The sequence below is a fragment of the Catharus ustulatus genome, chromosome 22, assembly GCF_009819885.2.
Source record: "Catharus ustulatus isolate bCatUst1 chromosome 22, bCatUst1.pri.v2, whole genome shotgun sequence".
Classification (NCBI taxonomy): Eukaryota; Metazoa; Chordata; class Aves; order Passeriformes; family Turdidae; genus Catharus; species Catharus ustulatus.
In genome coordinates, this window is record NC_046242.1 from 6,374,166 (window position 1) to 6,392,095 (window position 17,930).

Sequence of the window (17,930 nt, forward strand, 5' to 3'; positions counted from 1 at the left end):
GATCTGATTTTGGAGCACACACACCAAGCCCTGACACAACCACACCCTGGAGAAAACCCTCAGAGGAGAAGAATTAAGGGACATTTTTGCAATAGCCTGGGGGAAGATGAGGCCTCTGTAACCCTAGGCACTACTTTACAGTAAAACACAAGAAAAAAAAGTGGAAACTTAAGAATTTTTTAGCTAGATTTAGACACACAGTTGAAAACATCAGAGCAATGCCCAGAACAGCCCCAAATTATCCTATAATTCTATGATTCCTGAGCCAAAAGTGGGCTCTTGGCATTGAAAAGTAAATTATAATTTTTTGGTTTACAAATCACCCGTAACCAATAGAAAAACCCTTTCTAAAAATACACCATATATTAAATTAGGTGATTAATGGCACAGTCATGGCTGCTTTAAAAGACATTGCACTACCCTGCCAACCTTTACTTAATATTCAGATTTTTCTCTATTTCTGTAACTTAGCTAGATATCAATATTTAGAAATAACTGCTGGAAAGTATTTTCAATAACCTTATTATTAAACCAGCTTGTGTGCAGACGCTTTATTAAGGATTTTCTGAATGCTAAAACAAATATGTCATGGAAGCAATCAATCAAGATGCCACAACCCCACAGTGTTATATTTTTAGTACAATCAAGACAAATGCTGCACAATACCTTGTGGAAAACAGAGTGAGAGCCTCCACGAGGAGGTTCTGCTGCACTTTATGGTGTCTTTGTTGACTTGCTGGCCTCGTGATTGGATGTGTTAAACCAACTTGCTTGAACGTGGCACCAATTTTAGGAGTGTTTGTTGTCCTCCTGTGTCAGGAGCCTGAGTGTGAAGGTATTTCCACACCCTCCTTTGAGGTTTGAAGCTCAGCAGAGCAGAGGCTGCAGCAGGATGCATATGTGCACTGTGCACTGCATTTACAGAGATCTCCCCCACTAAACAATGTGGACATTCCCTGGCCAGGGGCAATGTCCATGCAGGATGGATCCCAGGCTAATAACCTCCCTCCCTCCCTGCTTCCTGCCCAACACAGAAGTCCCAACTCCCACCCTGAGCACAGGGAGGCACAGAGTGACCCTGAGCAGGGCTGCACTAACCACCCTCCTTTTTGGAGGAGTGCTGGGGAAAGTGCTGAAACAAAATGACATTTACGTTGTACGCAACAATATTATAAAAGCTATTAAGGTACATTATTTTACACATCCTCATAATCTCTCCATACTGCTTTACTTAATTTGTGATAAAATTGTTGAGAAAGGGTACTTAATGTAGGACAGTCAGTAAAAGTAATTTATCATCTTCCCGCTTCGGTGCTCACGTTATCAGCGAACTCATTTTCTGCATTCATCATGCAATCAGCCTATTATTTGCATATTAATCAGGCAGTGGACCATGAAAGAGCTGCATCCCAGCCAAATGCTGCACTATCTCAGGAGGAACACTCAGTAATTATCATACATCAGTGTTATGATGTGGTAATTGATTATAACATCTTTCTGTTGCCCCTGGGGAGTCCCACTGCTAACCCAGCTTCAGGCATTCTGTGCAGATTTTTCTCTGAAAATTAGAGAAACCATTGCTGTCCTTTTATTAATGTTTTTACCTTTACAATAGACAGCTCTCTGAGCATTTCCAAGGTACTTTTGCCTTTTTCTTTCTTTTTTCAAATTAAACTTTCATTAGGGAAAACACCTGTCTTGGATCAAAAAAAGTAAAGAAAAAAACAACCAATCACCTGAATCAGACCCCCCAGAAAACCCAGTTGGGCTCGTTCATGTTCGTCCTCTCTCTTTCAAGGTCTGGTGGCTTTTTAGGTGCTGGTGTTGCTTATATAATGCCCTTCCCCATCAAACACAACAAAATGTTGCAACTTCAATAGGCAGTAATTGCAAAGTTCGCGTAAAGGCAGTTAAGTTGCTTTATTTAGGTGCCAAATGAGAGGCTAATTTTGGTCCTCTCCTAAAGGACAAATGAAACATCTGCCAGTTCAAACTTGCACTATTTTTAGGACCCAAGTTCCAGAGGGGTAAACCAGAGAAACAAACCCTAAGCACAGCTGTGGTTACACTGTGGTCAGTCTCACACCTCCTTGGTGTGGGAACCCATCCCTGCCCCACCCCAGCATCCCCTGGACAGCAGCAAGAGAAGGGGAGATGCTCTGGAGATGGCACCAGAAGGGACCACCTCCCAGAAACCAGAGACAAGGGACAATTTTACAATGGGGGAATGGCTCCACTGCCAGAGGGCAGGGCTGGATGGGATGCTGGGAGGAATTCTTCCCCCTGAGGGTTCTGAGGCCCTGGCACAGGGTGCCCAGAGCAGCTGTGGCTGCCCCATCCTTGCAAATGTTCCAGGTCAGGTTGGACAGGGCTTGGAGAAACCTGGGGTAGGGGAAAGTGTCCCTGCTCATAGTAGGGGTGGGATTGGATGGGCTCTAAGGTCCCTCCCAACCCAAAACATTCTGTGATTCTGTGACAAGTTGCTATCAGCAGTATCTTTGACAAATATAAATACTGAACATGTACTATCAGGCCTTTTTTACATTTCTCATTGTAATTGTATTTTCTCCTTTCATTGGTTTTTTAATTGGCTATCTTTCTCTTTTCACTTTTATTTAAATTTGATCTCAAATCTACTTGGCTTTGTTTGCAATGCAAGTTGCATTTCTCATCAGATTTGAAATAATCACTTGATTCTTTCATTTGCTGTTTCTCTGGAAGGTTGTTGGCAAGTTAAAAACCCCTCCAACAGGCATCAAATGAAGTGAGACAAATTCATAAGTTTCTCTCACACCCTAATGTAAAGGACAGACTGGAAGACTTAGAAGACATTAATTTTCTGGTAATATTCTGGTTTTTTGTCTTGGGAATGATTTGCTATCAAGCAATATGTAACTCTATAATCAGTACAGGCTGTTTATTTCCCTGTCTCAGAGCTGCTGGCTGAAGAGCATTTCCATCCCCATTATAAGATGGAAATAACAACCCGCACATTTGCTGCTCACACACCTTTTTTCCCAGTATTTTGGGAGGAAAGTAACCCATTATCTGTTCTTTGAATTGAAAGCAAGGTAATTTTCATCCAGTGGAGGAGCATTTGGTAATTTGCTGAGCAGCAGTTGGGCTGAGGGTACCGTGGCCACCTCCATCCCACAGGGCTGAACCTGCAGCCCCCTCCTTTTCCCACCAGCAACCAAAAGACCAACGTGAGCTTCTGCCAGCTGCCAGAGTCTTCCATCCCCAGCAGAAAATCATCTGCTCCCTTTGGAGGAGTGCCTTTCCCAGCTCTTTGCAGCTGCCAGCCCACAGGGGACAGAGCGTGGCCGTCACCGCGGCTGCTGACCCTGCCCGGAGCTGCTCGGCCCCGCTCGGGGTCTGAGCTGCTCCAGGACTTGGGGATTTGCCTTTCCCAGCTCTCAGCTCCTCGTTTTCCACCCAGCCCCTCTGTGGTCTGCAGCTGGCAGCAGGGAGGGGTGTGGGCCCCTCCCCAGGGGAGGCTGTGCCTCTCCGAATGCGCACGCAGAGGGGAAGGAAAATGCTGGTAATTAATGAAATGAAGTAATAAGTAATGAAGTGAACAACAGTGGAATTTACAGAGCTCACTACCCAATGGCCATGGTTTCTCTCCCTAACTACACTCCCTTTTTAGCAATTCTCATGCCAACTGCTACTCTGTGAACTACCTGAGAAGCCTGAGGCAATAATGGTCAGGAAAGTTTCTTTTTTTTCACACAGCTTAAAAACCATTTTCATTTATTAATTCTGCTCTTTGAAAAGAAAGGCTTTAAGGATAAGGCATTGCTGTGCCTGGCTCAGTGCTGCTGCAGAGCCACACTTGAACTCCTTGCTTGGGGATCTCACACTAAGGGGGAGTGAGTGTCAAGGACCCACATTCTCAAATTAACCACAGAAATAAAACAGAGCTGCAACTTGAGCGGGTAACTTCTCCAAAACAAAGTCTAGAAGTCCATAACTGCACTTGGGAGTGAATTAAATTTGCCTTCAGAATCCAGCACAGGTCTCCTCTTTGCTGTATTAACACAAACACTGTAACTGAATCACAGAGTATCTGCTGAGAAAACAACGTTCACTCCCTGATTTTGTATTTTACTTTAGCCCTTCTGTAACAGCAAAGCTGTAACCACAGCGAGGATGGAGCTGTCTGCAAATTCAGTCACTGGGTGGTTCCATGGACGGAGAAGAATACATCAAGGAGAGGAATTTCACCACAAATACTCACTATTTGCAAAGCATCACTGATGGAGAAGGAGCAGGGCAGTGGGAGGCAGCCTGGGCAGGACAGACCTCAGCAGGAACACCCAGCTGATGGCCAGGAATCAGAGCCAATGTCATGTCCACAATCAACTTGAGGCACTGACTTCATGCTGCATTCCCAGGTCCCACTGAGGTGCCTTGACAGTGATTCTCCTGGTTTCATTGGTACCAGAAAGGCTGCCAGGAGGTTTTCATGGTCCAAATGTCAGGGAAATGGCACAGAAGATGATCACACACGTTACAGACAGACTACAACAGCTGCCCTTCTGAGGAATCAACTGACACCCTATGGTTTGAAATCAAGACATCCACGGACAACTGCTCCTGAGCCCAGACCCAAACCACGCAGAAAGAATGGGGAAACTTCCCCAGGATGTGCCAGGGATAAGCATAAAGGTAACTCTTTGACATAGTTGCTCAGCTCTGAACTTTAAAACCACATTTGCACCTAGCACAAAAGGCCACAACTTTCCCAAGTCCAGGACTCAATAACTGGTCATCAAACACAAAACATCTCTGCAAGGAATTCCTGCAGTCTGCTGTCTGAGCCATGTGATCTCCCTTCTCTTCCATTTCACAGACTACATTAACCACAAACATTTCATGTCATACATTTTATTAACCTGGAATGCCAGCAAATGACTGCAAAACCATCTCTCTCTCTTTTTTTTTTAAATTCAACAACAAAAACCAGCTCCAATTTGGGAAGGTCTGTCAGCATCACTGCACCAATCACTTTGGTGATGTCAGTGCAAGGATTCAGCTCTCCCTGTGCTAATCCCAGCTGTGTCTGGAGCACCAGTGGACAGCTCTGCCCACTCAAACCAGCAAGAACAATGCAAGAAAAGATGATAAAAGACAGGGAGATGGGGGCAAGAGCTCCTTTGCCACCACAAGGCTACTGAGCTCTTCCCAGAAGTGCATTCCTGAATTTGGGCTGCCAGCCTGAAACACACTCTCTTCCCACTTTGTTTCTCCCAGAGCAGCCAACGTGACAGAATTCTCCTGGTATCAGGAAAATGGGAATATCCACCCAGCACACAGTTAAACTACCTGCCCACTCAGCAGCTTCTGTACTGGCAAATGTTTCAGGAATCTGTATTACATAAATAAAAATACAGGGGATACCTGGCTTTGCCATCACACCCCAACCTCTGTTAATATCATCATGACACTGAACCATGCTGAGGTTTTTCCAATTTGTGTTCCCAAGGGATGCCAAGAAGTAATCTCCCCGTTGTTACAAACACTTTATTTTGAAAAGAAAGCTTTCATGCATATTTTAGTTGATCTAAATACAGTAGATCTCGCGTTTTTAAATCACCAGATAATACGCAATTATCTCAAGCTAGATTCTGATTTTGAAACAAGCTCTAATTAGCTCCCCACTTTATGCTGCTATAATCCTTTCTTCAACTCCCATGAGTGTTACTATTGCTAAGCAGCATGAGGTTAGGAATGATGGATGATACCCAGAAAGGAAGACAAACAAAAGGGAAATTCAAAATCCCCTGAGATCACCCGCAGCTGTATCGGCAAATGAAGATTTCCACATTAGGTCATAAGACGACCCTTACAGAAACACACACCAAAAAGGCACGTCTCCTTCCCACTGAGTATTTGCAAGCCTTTAATGTACTATATAGAGAGTGTATGTCCTTCACAGAGGATAAAGAAAAAAGTGAATGTAAAAATTCAGCTTTCCTGCGAGCAGCCATGGAATCAACAGCACTGAAAAGGAAACTCTGCCTCAATCTCCTGCAGATACGCAGCACAAACCCTCAAAATAAAACCAACTAATAAAAGCTGTGCACAGTACAAGTATTTAGAAAAATATCTGAGCCTTCTCCTGGCACATGGCAACTGTTCAAACCCACCCTGGCTCCCATCAGCAGTAATGCAACTAAATAAGGGCCAAATTCATCATGAAAAAATGCTGATGCAGTTGGGTGACACTAATTCAACTTTTTTTTCCATGTGATTTGGTCCATGCTTTTGACACATAAATCATTAAAAAGGCAGATTTACCCAAGGGCATCAGAGCATTTAGGTGGAAAGAAATACACAGAAAAATGTTAGAAAAGGCAAAGCAATACTATTTTTGACCACCTAGGGTACAGACACCATTTTTGTGTAAAACATGTTCCCTGAAACTTGCACAAAATCACCGAGCCTTGAGGAAAGCTCACAGGCAGAAAATACAGGTCTATACCTTGCTGTCATTTTGGCATAGGCTGTCTTTTATAAAATTCATGAATACAACTTCCAAAGAAGAAAACCAAGCCTGGCCTCTCTTTGCTATCTCAACATATATATAAATATAGATGAAATATATATATATTTATCCATTCATTATATGAAACGCTGATGGGCCCATCTGTCCACACATAAAAATGGAAAATTACTGGACAAAAGGTGAGATTTCCATGAATGAGGTGTTAATCAAAACCTTGTGATCTAGAAGTGTAACTAACTGGGTCAGAAATCCAGAAAATCTCGCTAGTTTAATAGAATAGAGCCAAACAGTAATGAAAATATTCCCAGTTAATAAAAGTTTGAGTCGTTACTATGCATGTTGACACTGTGTACACTGAAGACCTTCTTGGCAAAGCACTCAGGAGCCACTGAGTGTATTAGTTTAATTTCACTTCTTTCCCTTCATGCATTCAACAAGTTCCAAGCCAATTATATTACATGGAAAAGGCTCCAGACCTTTCCTCGTTTCAAAATTGTTCTGATTAATTTCTGTTTTAAAATTACAAGTATGCAACCTTCTCTGCCTTGATTTTCCTGGGAAATGTCTCAGAAGACCAGAAAATTGAAGCTGTCTCTTTTTTTTTTTTTTCTCCCTGCCCTGGAGTGATGGATCTTTCACAAATGCATAATTATTATTACCTTTTCCAAACTGTTTGCTGCATTTTTAATTACAGAACAGCTGCTAATAAAAGGAAATTGCCAAACTGCCCTTCCTCATTCAAATAACTTGGTTTTTGCTCTTTTGTTCTGCCTGGTGTCACAACCTCCCTTACTCCTTCACACAGAGAAAGGCACCAAGAAAAGAACATTTTGTACAACAATTCTATTTTTAATCCTCTGAGAGGAGGTAGAAAAGGGCACGAGCCCATTTTCTCATTTAGAAGTCGGCTTTAAGGAATGAGGGAGGACAATCATCAATAACATGATTTTATTAGCTGATAGGAATGTGTCACCTCACAAAATATTAGCTCAAGGGCAGGAACTGACAAACGACACTGGGAGTGTGGGAGGGAACAAAATATCCCGGCAGCAAAACTGAACTTCCTGAAGGAAATCACTTTCAGCTCCCAGCAATCCCCCTGGGAATCCAGAAGGTGGTTGGATTTTAATCCTATGGGCTTGTCTTTTCCATCTTTTATAATTAGAGCTAGTCATAAATATGAAGATTAGCAATAACAATGCAGCATTTCCCAGCTCCTCTGATTTCCAATTCCCCCTAAAATGGCTACAATTAATTACTCATATTTTCCACGCCGTCTCAGGCGTTTGTGACTGTGACACTCTTGCACGGCATTGATGCCACAAAAAAAAAAAGTACTCAATGGCATGTTTTTAATGAACCATCACAGGAAATTTCCATGTTCCCTAAATGCTTGGCTATAAGTAACAATAGCCCTATGATTGCAAATAATTTTCTCCCATTTTGGTTTTGTTTTCATGGCTTGTTTTTAACTGGGGGCATTTTTTTTTTTTTGCTTTTATGTATTTATTTTCAACTGTTCTCCTTAAGAAAAACGTGGACTGAATATCATAAAGAATTTTCTCCTAGTAAAATCTTTTAGAATGCAAAATAGTTTCCCCAGTAGAGAGAAAAAAGCACTTTGGTCGGGACACTTAGAGTAAAGTCAGTGAGCTGCAGAAAAAAAGGAGTATTTCAGAGTAGCAGAAAGGTGAAGAAGAGCACAACCCATCCCTGTCTGTGCCCTGAAATGCAGCAATTTTCCAACACAAGGTATTGGCTGTAAGCACAGAGCAGGGCATGGGTATTTTTCTGGAGTGTTTTACGTCAGTGAAGCATTTCAGTGCTAAAAGCTGTGTGGGTAGAGTTTGGTATCTAACAGCAGGAACACAGCTGTTCTCTCCTGTCCCAGCCTCCCTCCTATCCTGTGACCATCTCTAAAGCCTTCAGCCACTCACTTCCCTGACACTCAGCTTTGCTGCATCTGCTTTTTTTATTTGTTTTTATTTTTTGCAAATGGAAAGGAGAAAAAAAAAGTCAGCTGGGGATATTTAACAAAGCTTGAAAAAGACGTAACGTGGTCTGTTCCCCACCTTCAGATTAACAAAGCAGATTTTGTGCAAAGGAGAGTGGAAAAAACCCTACCAGCGAGTGAGGCAGCTGGAGTATGTGGATCACATTACAAACCAAGGGCTTGTTTTACAGCCATTGTCACATGTCACATTGATAAGCTGAACTATGGCAAAAAAAACCCCTTACAGAGCCAATGATCTCTAAGATCAGACAGAGTCTCTTTACCTAATATATGCAGCTAAATATGTGTGCTCCCTACATCTGCCATAGCAACAAGGAGAGAAGGAGGAATTAACTGCATTAATAAAAAAACTGAAGGGACTCCTGTATGATACAACAAAACGTGAGAAACCTCTCAGCATCAAAGCAAACGCAACAAAAGCACAGAGAATTATTTCAGAGCAAATCATTGAAACCAGCTGATTACCTGAGCTTGCACATCCCTGCTGTAGGGAATCCTGTAATGATGTCACAGAGTGAAGGACTAGATAAGAGAGGAGAGGAAAATCAGGGAACAATAAAAGGAGATGCCAAACCACAAACTAAACAGTAAGCAGGCTCAACAAATAGCAAAGTGCTGATCTCGGCAAGGGCTCGCTGCTCAGTTAACTCATGGCACACAAAGGTACGACCCAGGCCAGGCTCCAGCCTGCCTTTTCTGTGTCAATAGGTATTAGGGGAAGAGACAGCCACAATAGAAGTGTCATTGCAAACCAGAATTCCCCCTTTAAAGCTTAGCTTTCCAGCTCACCTCCTGAGACAGCAATCGATATTCTCCCTGGAACAATCCAAATCCCCTGTGCAACCCTAGGAAACAGCGCGCAACATTTTCCAGCTCTTTGGCCAAATTTTTTGGGATTGTGTGTCATATTCATGCCTAGATAATATCACCCTAATGAGGAACTTGATAACTGCTGCTTATCAATTACACATAAACGTTCATAAACATTCCCAGCATGTCCCCTTAGGAACTGGCTGGGCTGCCAGGGTGGATGGTGCCACTTCCATAACTCCTGGACCAGCACTGGTGCAAGGCTGGCTTACTGCAAATTAAAAAAAAAATGGAAAAAAATACAGAAAATTGAAAAAAAAAATGGAAAAAAAATAAATCTCCTCCTCCTCGACTCAAACAACATAGTGGAATTTTAATTACCTTGTCCTTGTTGCTGCCCTTGTGCAGGCAGGACACACTGTCCCAGCTCACCATTCAACCAGAGCTGCATACGAATAAATGGTTCTCGGCCTTTTTGGGTCAATTTGCTCCATGGCTTTGGCCTGGAGAGCATGTCACTGACACTTCCTTGGGACAGCCCCAATACCTGAAGTGAAGCAACCAAGAATGGCACGTTAACACACTGGCAGTGGAAATGGGGGGGATTTAAATCATTTTGGTTTCCTTTACTGTATCGCTCAAATTGTTTGTATATGGACAATTATAAAAACTGTAAAAAATTGGACAATTCTAAAAGCTGTTTTCTGTGGATACTCAGATGGAAATGCTGTTCTTCCTGCCTTCTGAAGGAAGGTGGGTTTTTCCTGCAGGATCTGGGTGGCAGCAGCCTGGTGAAGGATTTGCATGCTTTTCATATTTTGTGTCAAACAGTTTCATCAATTTTAACAGGAAAAACACCGAGTCCAGGCACACACAGGCAGATGAAACAGGCAATGACTGGCATGTATTTTGTTCTCAAACAAAAATAATTGGGACTTTTGAGACTAGGCCTATATTTGTCTGATTTTTGGGGAGATGAATTATAACGATGTGTGTTTTTACCTGTAGCAGCGGCTGCTCCACATAAGTAAATATTTAAGAATACAGCCAACTGCAGTGGTGGGGGGGAGAATTTCAGACAGGCAGAATGCAATTACTTGCCTGGAATTCAGCACAGGTATAAGAGTTAAAAATCATACTTAATGGAAGTTGCCATGGGATCTTTAATGACCCCGAGAGGTCAGACTTTTCATTTTACATTTAGTGAGAAGGTAATAGTGCGATGCCAGCTCCTATTACACTTTTATATTGATCAGTTCTTTATAGGAAGAAGAAACAGCAAATGTCCAACACTTTTTATAGGCTGGGAGGGGTTTTCTGGTAGTTAGGGACCCTCAAATCCCACGTGCTCAGTGCTTAGGGCTCACAACGTGAGAACTTCAGGGAGCCTTATCTGGAATCAAACATTGCTCTAAAACATCTCAGAGCACACTGAGGTGCTGAGCACCAGGTATTAGAAATCAATTGGAATTCTTGACTTCAGACTAAGGGGATTTTCCATGTGTTTGTTTTAATGCCCTTGTGCACATTTCCAAATAATAACAAAAAAGGAAAAATGCTCTTGTGTCCATAATCTTTGCTTATAACAAAGTTAAGACTCTCCAGTCATGACAATGGTATTACTCAAATATTCCACGAATTCATTACATTAAGCATGAAATATTGAGTCTCAGCAACATTCGCTTCAGCTTTCAAGTTTTCTAAACTTGGGGCCCCATTCCTAATTCCAAGTGGCTGAAGCCAATCCCTGCAGCAAAACCCTTGCAATTCCTACCACACAGGGAAATACTTTGTGAGCTTAGTTTTGAAATACTTCACACACGGAGCAAACCCAATTTTCCACAGGACACCCGTGGCACATCCCCCTCTGGCTCTGCACCCATGTAAGGAGCAGAGGGCACAATCACAACACTCTGAAACAAGAGAGAACCACTTCTTTACCTTTTCCCCAAAGATCCTTTGGCAGATGCCATTCTTTGCTAGCTTTTCCTTGACCTGCCGCGTTAGCTCTATCGTATCCACCTCCTGGTACATATAAATCTCATACTGCTCGGGTGTCAGTGGAGGAACCGAAGGTTTGGATGGCTTGGACAAGGACACGATAGGGGATGAAGGGAGGGGGCTATTCTGTGGTGTCTCACTGCGACTCGCCCCAGTCATGCTCAATTCAGAACTCTGCGAGTACGGAGATTCCGCGTTTGGCCACTCTTTCCAATACTCGGAAGAAGACGGTCCTTGGAGCTGGCTACGATCTGGCCTAGTCTGATTGCTGACCTTTTCTTTTCCACCACTGGCTTCCTCAACTTTTATATCTTCAGGAAGAGCTGCATTTCTTCTCTCATGCTGCACAGTATTCCACCAATGGTCCTTCCAAACACCACCACGTCCCAACTCATTTTTAACATGCCTCAACATACCCTGGGCAGAATCACTTATTCCATGAAGCTCTAAAACAGGTGCCTCCTGAGGCTCCTTTTTGAGCCCAGAGAGGTTCTGCAATGCAGAGATACTGGAATCAGTGACAGATGAATGTTTCTTCAGGGATATGGCCAAAGGAGAATAGCTGGAAACCGAAGACATTGCAGGTGTAGACACTAGTTTGGGGGACAGGATAGAAATGTCAGCTTGAGATAGAGGTGGTGTTTTTAAGGCAGGTTCAAGGGCAGCCTGCTGTGCCTCCATTTCCCGTCGGGCTTGTTGCAGAATGGATCGAATTGCATCATCAGAATTGCCACTGCTAGAGGCAGAAGGCGGCTGAGCCGGCTCAGCTATGAAAAACAACCAAAAGACTAAATGCAACACAGGAAAATGCTTTATATTCAACACGTGCTACTGTAAACATTTCCCTGACAGGGAAAAAAAAAAACATTTCTGCATGGGAGGGAGGAGTTTTCACTAAGCAAAGATTTGCACTTTTCAAAATAAGGTAAGATTTCCAAAGTTCTTCACTGGAAAAATTTTGAGAGTTGCCAAAGTGCTGGATGTTTGCACGCACAGACTCAGCTGCACAAGTCTGGGATCACTTGCCCTTCCATCATTGTAAAAAATTTCAAATAAATGCCTTTGAAAATCAAGCCTTCACCTCTTCCTCCCCCCACCCCCATGTGGTCAATAACATTTTATAGCTGCATTTACAAAGTTATTTAACCTTTCACTTCACTCTTTTCTCCACAAATGAATTTAACACGCACTCAGAACTGAACACAGCTGCATTCACCTGGACAGACTGTAACAGTGTAAATAAGGTGAGACCTTTTAACTTCAAAAACACAACACACAAATTGCAACAAAGGCAGAACTTTAGGAAGAGATGATCATCATTATTTCACTTGACAAACTAAATATGCTCCTGCTTCCTGTTTTCTCATTCCATGCTCCCAACCACTGCAATAAACAGCTCTACCAGAGCCAGGCTGACACCTGGCCATCACCCTCTCCCTTATCCAAAGCCCTGGGATGGAGTCACGGGTGCTTTCAGCAGAGATAAGGCCCAAATGCAGCATTCCAGTGGGGAACCAGGATTTGGGTGGCTGTGCTGCAGCAGCCAGGGATGAGCAGAGACTGGGACGTGGGTGGGGAATTATCTCTGCAGAGCCAGGAGGTTTTGCAATGGCATCTGCTTCTATTTCAGTCTCCACTGAGGTCCCCAGTGCTTGGAAACCAGTTCCTCTGAAAGCTGCTGTGCAGAGAACAGGGAAAGTGAAGCACCAGGTGGGAGCAGGGAACCCCACACTGCAAGGAATGGCCTCAAAGTGAAATAAGGTTTGCAACACGCTGTGTATCACTCCAGTAATACTAAGGCTAATCTGAATGCATTTCTGAATTGGCCTCCCTACATTCCTTCCTGTCACACACTGTAAAATACATGAAAAGCTAATAAATAGGAAAAAAAAGACAGTGAGACTCTCTCTGCTGTTTTATCTGCTGGTTTCACAGGGAGTTTTGAGGCCAAATTAATATTTGAAAGGAAGTCTGAGACTCTCAGATGAAACATGCTACTGAATAACATTCTTGCAGTTTCCTGCAGAAAGCCCATATTTTTCTCTATGTAATAATTTCCTGTATAAAGTTGCATTATTTAGACCATATATTAATTAGTGTTTAATACTCTGCCATGAGATTAACTTAGTTTTCATTTGAAAGACAACTATCCAAAACTGTAAACCAGTATTCACTTTAAAAAATGAAACAGAAGTATTGCACAGTAATTTCTACTTCATCCCAACAGCAGTACTGGGAACTGAGAGGGCTATGGACAAGACAGAAATGTTAATTACATGACAGCATACAATGAGAAATTAGACTTATCTCAGGATAAAAGGGACTTTTTGGGAAAGGGAATGTGTTTTGGATTTGCCAGTCCATTCACTGAATACATTCTGTAACCAAAAATAAAGTAATCTAAGAGTCAGGACTGAGTGTGTCTATATGAGTACAGGATGTACCATGGTGCTGGGACTGGTAATTGCTGCCCTAGAGTGTGACCTTCACCCCAACAAATCCATCCAGCCCTACTCCCATGCAGTTGTGTCCCTGGGGCCTGAGTGAGACAGAAGGGAAGAGAAAGCAGGAGCCATTCCCTTTCCAAAGAGCAAACTGGGAGAAGAAAGGATTTTGTAGGTTCCCTTCAGTGACTCCTGCAGGTCTGGAGGGCAGCCAGGAGCTCAGATCTCTGCACAGGGATAAAGGTGTTCAGAGAAAGGGAGTAGGGCAGAGCAGAGACCCCACCACGCCAGGACACAACCTCAACTTGGGATGTCTCAGAGACAGAAACTACTTCACTAAGCAACAATAAAAACCTCCAAAAAACCTCTTCAAACCTACACCGAAGATTTTAAGAATATAATTAACTGACCAGAAAGCTCATGGTAATTGTTTTAATTAAATTCTGCAGTAAAAGCAGGCAGAGACAAAATGAGCCCATACCTGTTTTCTGTACTTGCAGCTCCCTTTTGGCTTGTTCCAGAATGGATTTGATGGCTTCATCAGAGCCAGACTCTGTGGTTCGGATTCGTGTGGTTATGTTACCTGGGGAGGAAAACACAACTAATGACACCAGGAAAACTCTTCTTTGGCTGTTTTTGTAACACAAAGACACACTGTATATGATACATGGCCAGCACAACCTGAGGACAACTTGCACAGGACCTTTACCAACATTTACACCACACAAAAAAAATACTTAACATAATAAAAGCAAAATATCCTCGTTGTGCCTGTCTCTAGCTGCCCTGGAATAGTGAGAATATCAGAGGAAGAACTAGGTGATCATATATTCCTTTCCTAATATATAGTTCTATTCTTTTTCCTTTTCTCTTTGTTTCTTTTTTCTTTTTTTTTTTGAGGGGGAGAAGTAACAGAAGGGAAAAGAACCGGAGGGGAAAGGAAGAAAGCTAAAAACATAAGCCCAGGAATCAACTTAAAAATTACATCAGCTGCTAGGCAAAGTAGGATGAGTATACATTCAGCCCAAAAAAGAATTAAAAAGTAACTAGATAAAAATAATTTTTAACTTTCTAGAGGTTAATACATTAAGAGAAAGTCATTTATACGCAGATAGCATTTGAAGCACTCTCCAGCTAAAAGCTATTACTTGGTTGTTTGGTTTTGCTTCTTTTTTTTTGTTTGTTTTTTAACCTCTATGGGGAAGAAAAGGAGGGAAAACCGTAAGTGCTACTGCACTTAACTGCATTTCCCATTATGAGATTACTGTTTGTAAGCAAGTGAGGTAATTTGTGTCAAAATAACTTTTGGTGTACCTGCTTTTGTTTTTTCTTCTTTCTGGTCTTACTAAAAGAAAAATTCTGCAACTAATCTATAACAAAAATGTGCAGACTTTCTGTTCAGTGATAATTTATGGATCTGATGTTCACTTATCTTGCTGCCTTTTCCATATATAATACTGAACTAAGCACCACACTAATTTAGCAGTGTATTTAAGTGGAATTTGTCAGCATAAGCCCCATGACAAGAAAGAAGTAAATCTAGAGCAGAAGCAGTATGCAATTGATGTTATAACTGTGCAACTTTCTCCCTCTAAAACCATAAAAACAGCAAAGAGAGCATTTCAATAGACCCAGTGACTTTATAAAGCCAGTTCTATCACTTCTCTATCTGCATTTGCAGGGAGGGTGGGAGCGCAAGAACTATCCAAACAGGGTTACGTTAGTACAGCAGCAGCAGAATTAGGAAAAGCAAAGTGTTCATCTAACCCATGGTTTGTTTTATACTTACTGTCTGTTTTTCTATCAGATTCCAGGCCAGAATCAAACTGCACAGTTTTAAGGAAACACACAGCTAAAGCACACTCCACTTCCTAGGGATTGACTGCAAAGAAAAACACCTGCCTGTGACGTACCTTCAGACCCATTTCTTCGTTTCGGTACTTCCTGAAATAGTCTGTTCAGGTTCTGGCCTGGATTCTCTGTTGAAAAACAAGTTTGGTAAGAACAAAACAATCAGGGGATGGTTGCTCTGACATCACGGGCTGTGTGACATGAGGAGCTGGCAGCCTGGCCCTGAGCTCTCCTGGCCCCTCGGGCCCCTGAGCAGGAGGAACTGGCTACTTGGGAAGAAGCAAGGCTGGCTGATTTGTTAATAAAGATTACAGCTATGTTCGGAAAGGAGATTAGACAGATATAAATAAATGTCTAGAGATACCAAAAATGAAGAGGTTAAAGATGGGCAGATAATCCCCTCAAGTACAATAATCAAAAGGAAGAACAGATTATAAATCTAACAGTGTGTGCTTCCAATTAAACAAAATCTAGAAAACCCTGCCTGTCCTTTCCAATATTTCTTGACTGTAAACAACTTACTTTTCAGTTTCTCTAAATGTAAATCTCAGCCTTAAGATGAATCACAATGAAATGCATGTTACTTCTTAAAATCGCTGCCTTAAATATGCAAAGCTGCTTTAAACTGGGATTGTGTTTTAATTACTCATCTCATGCATCACCTACCCTATTTTGTCAGAACACTTTGGGGAAAAAACATAATCACACAAGACACAACAAAAGCCTGGTCTCAGTAAATAACCTCAAATAAAAATCCCCAAGTGTTTCTGAGGGCTGATACCCAGAGTAGCTGCTGACCCTTTTCTCTCTGTGTTTAGCTGTGGCACGGAGGGGCTGGCAAGTGAGGGCTGTGAGTGTCCCTGCTGCTCACCCCTGCTGACAGGCACCAGCCAGTGGCTAAAAAAAGCATGAGCAGAGATACGAACCTGCCTGAGTGCTGCAAAACAGGGCTGCAGAGCTGAACTTGCTGCACCTGGCACCTGAGCTGGCTGAGAGCAGCAGCAGCAGCACACAAATGGCCCCAGATGGAGAAGCTCCTGGTCTGGAATGTTTGGAACTAAGAGGAGCAGGGGGCTGGGGAGCTCTTACCTCTTTGTCTGCCCTGGATGCTGCGAAGAGCCAGGATGTTCTGCTCGTCCGACAGGAACTGCTTCATCTTATGAAATGGCTCCTTGCCTCTCACAGTCAGTTTATTCCATGGCTTTGGCCGGGCCAGGATCTCACTCACAGACCCTTGAGACAGTCCCAACACATAATGTCCAAATATCCGCTGTCCAATATTGTGCTTGATCAACTGCTCTTTCACCTGACGTGCAATTTCGGCCGTGTCTATCTCCTCGCCTTCAGAGATGCTCCCAGCACTTTCTGACTGGCTGGGAGACGGGGCCATGCCATTTACATCCGGGCTTTGTTGTAATGGACTTTGGGAAGATATGGAGTTTGTGCTGTATGGACCTGTTGGAAAAATCATGCTTGTGCTTCCTGCTTCCTGCATTGCCTTGGAGTAGAAGGACTGCATTAGCTGTCGCTGGAGGAGAGAGTTTAGTGCAAATTTTCCTGTGGAGGCCAGGGGTAAGCTGGGGCTCGCCAGGGATGAGCTGAAAAAGTCTTGACTTAAACCCGTTGGTGAGAACTGGTGTGTACCATTAGTATTGGAAGCCTGCTCCCCCGCGTTGCGGAGCAACTGGGAAGGAGGGGAGGCCGGCAAGGTTGCAGGACGCTGACTCTCAGGCTGGTCTTTCCCTTTTCTCCTGGCTGACCCTACAAGGAAGGTCAAACATAATGCATTATGGGGGGTCAAAGAGGGAAAAACCAAGATAAAAAAATGCAAAGTTTGCCCCGCAAAGGGAAAAAGTGCAGGTTGACACGGGCCAATGGAGTGGCGGTGGGAGTTTTGGTTTTGTTTGTTTTTGGTTTGTTTTCGTTTGTTGGGTTTTTTTTTTCAATTTTTATTTTTAATTTTTATTTTTTCCATGATTGAAAATTTTCAAGCCAAACAAGGCCCCCAAAACAAACAACATGCATTTCATGTTTGCACCTTTCTTGTATGTTGCAGCCTGGAGAATCCCCCTTACAGACATTAACACTAGAACAGTTACATGAAGTGCAGTGATACAGTTAAATAAATGCAGTTACAGACAGCAAGTCTCTCTGTTGTCTCTCATTCAAGATATGACTCATTGGACCTGACTGAACCCAAATGCAGCAAACATTTACATTTTGGAACAAACCAATTTGAATAAAGGAATAACCATTAGGTGGATGCACCAAGATCACTCAGTTAAAAGTCATAAAACAC

General features: G+C 42.8%; 1 protein-coding gene across 6 annotated transcripts in view; it reads right to left on the reverse strand.

Annotated features, from left to right (window-relative positions):
• CUX1 (cut like homeobox 1) overlaps positions 1 to 17,930 on the reverse strand; it is a 268,976-nt gene that overhangs the window by 52,741 nt on the left and 198,305 nt on the right. Inside the window, exons 15-20 of one of the 6 annotated variants that reach the window (XM_033077916.1) lie at positions 16,721 to 17,392; positions 15,694 to 15,759; positions 14,262 to 14,363; positions 11,277 to 12,103; positions 9,717 to 9,882; positions 8,991 to 9,047 (exon numbers count right to left, since the gene is read on the reverse strand). The exons of 1 other annotated variant lie outside the window; for it this stretch is intronic. In XM_033077916.1, coding sequence (XP_032933807.1) covers positions 8,991 to 9,047; positions 9,717 to 9,882; positions 11,277 to 12,103; positions 14,262 to 14,363; positions 15,694 to 15,759; positions 16,721 to 17,392 — 1,890 coding nt within the window. The remainder of the gene's footprint in view (positions 1 to 8,990; positions 9,048 to 9,716; positions 9,883 to 11,276; positions 12,104 to 14,261; positions 14,364 to 15,693; positions 15,760 to 16,720; positions 17,393 to 17,930) is intronic. 4 more of the 6 variants (XM_033077918.1, XM_033077917.1, XM_033077921.1 and 1 more) reach the window with 4 other exon arrangements.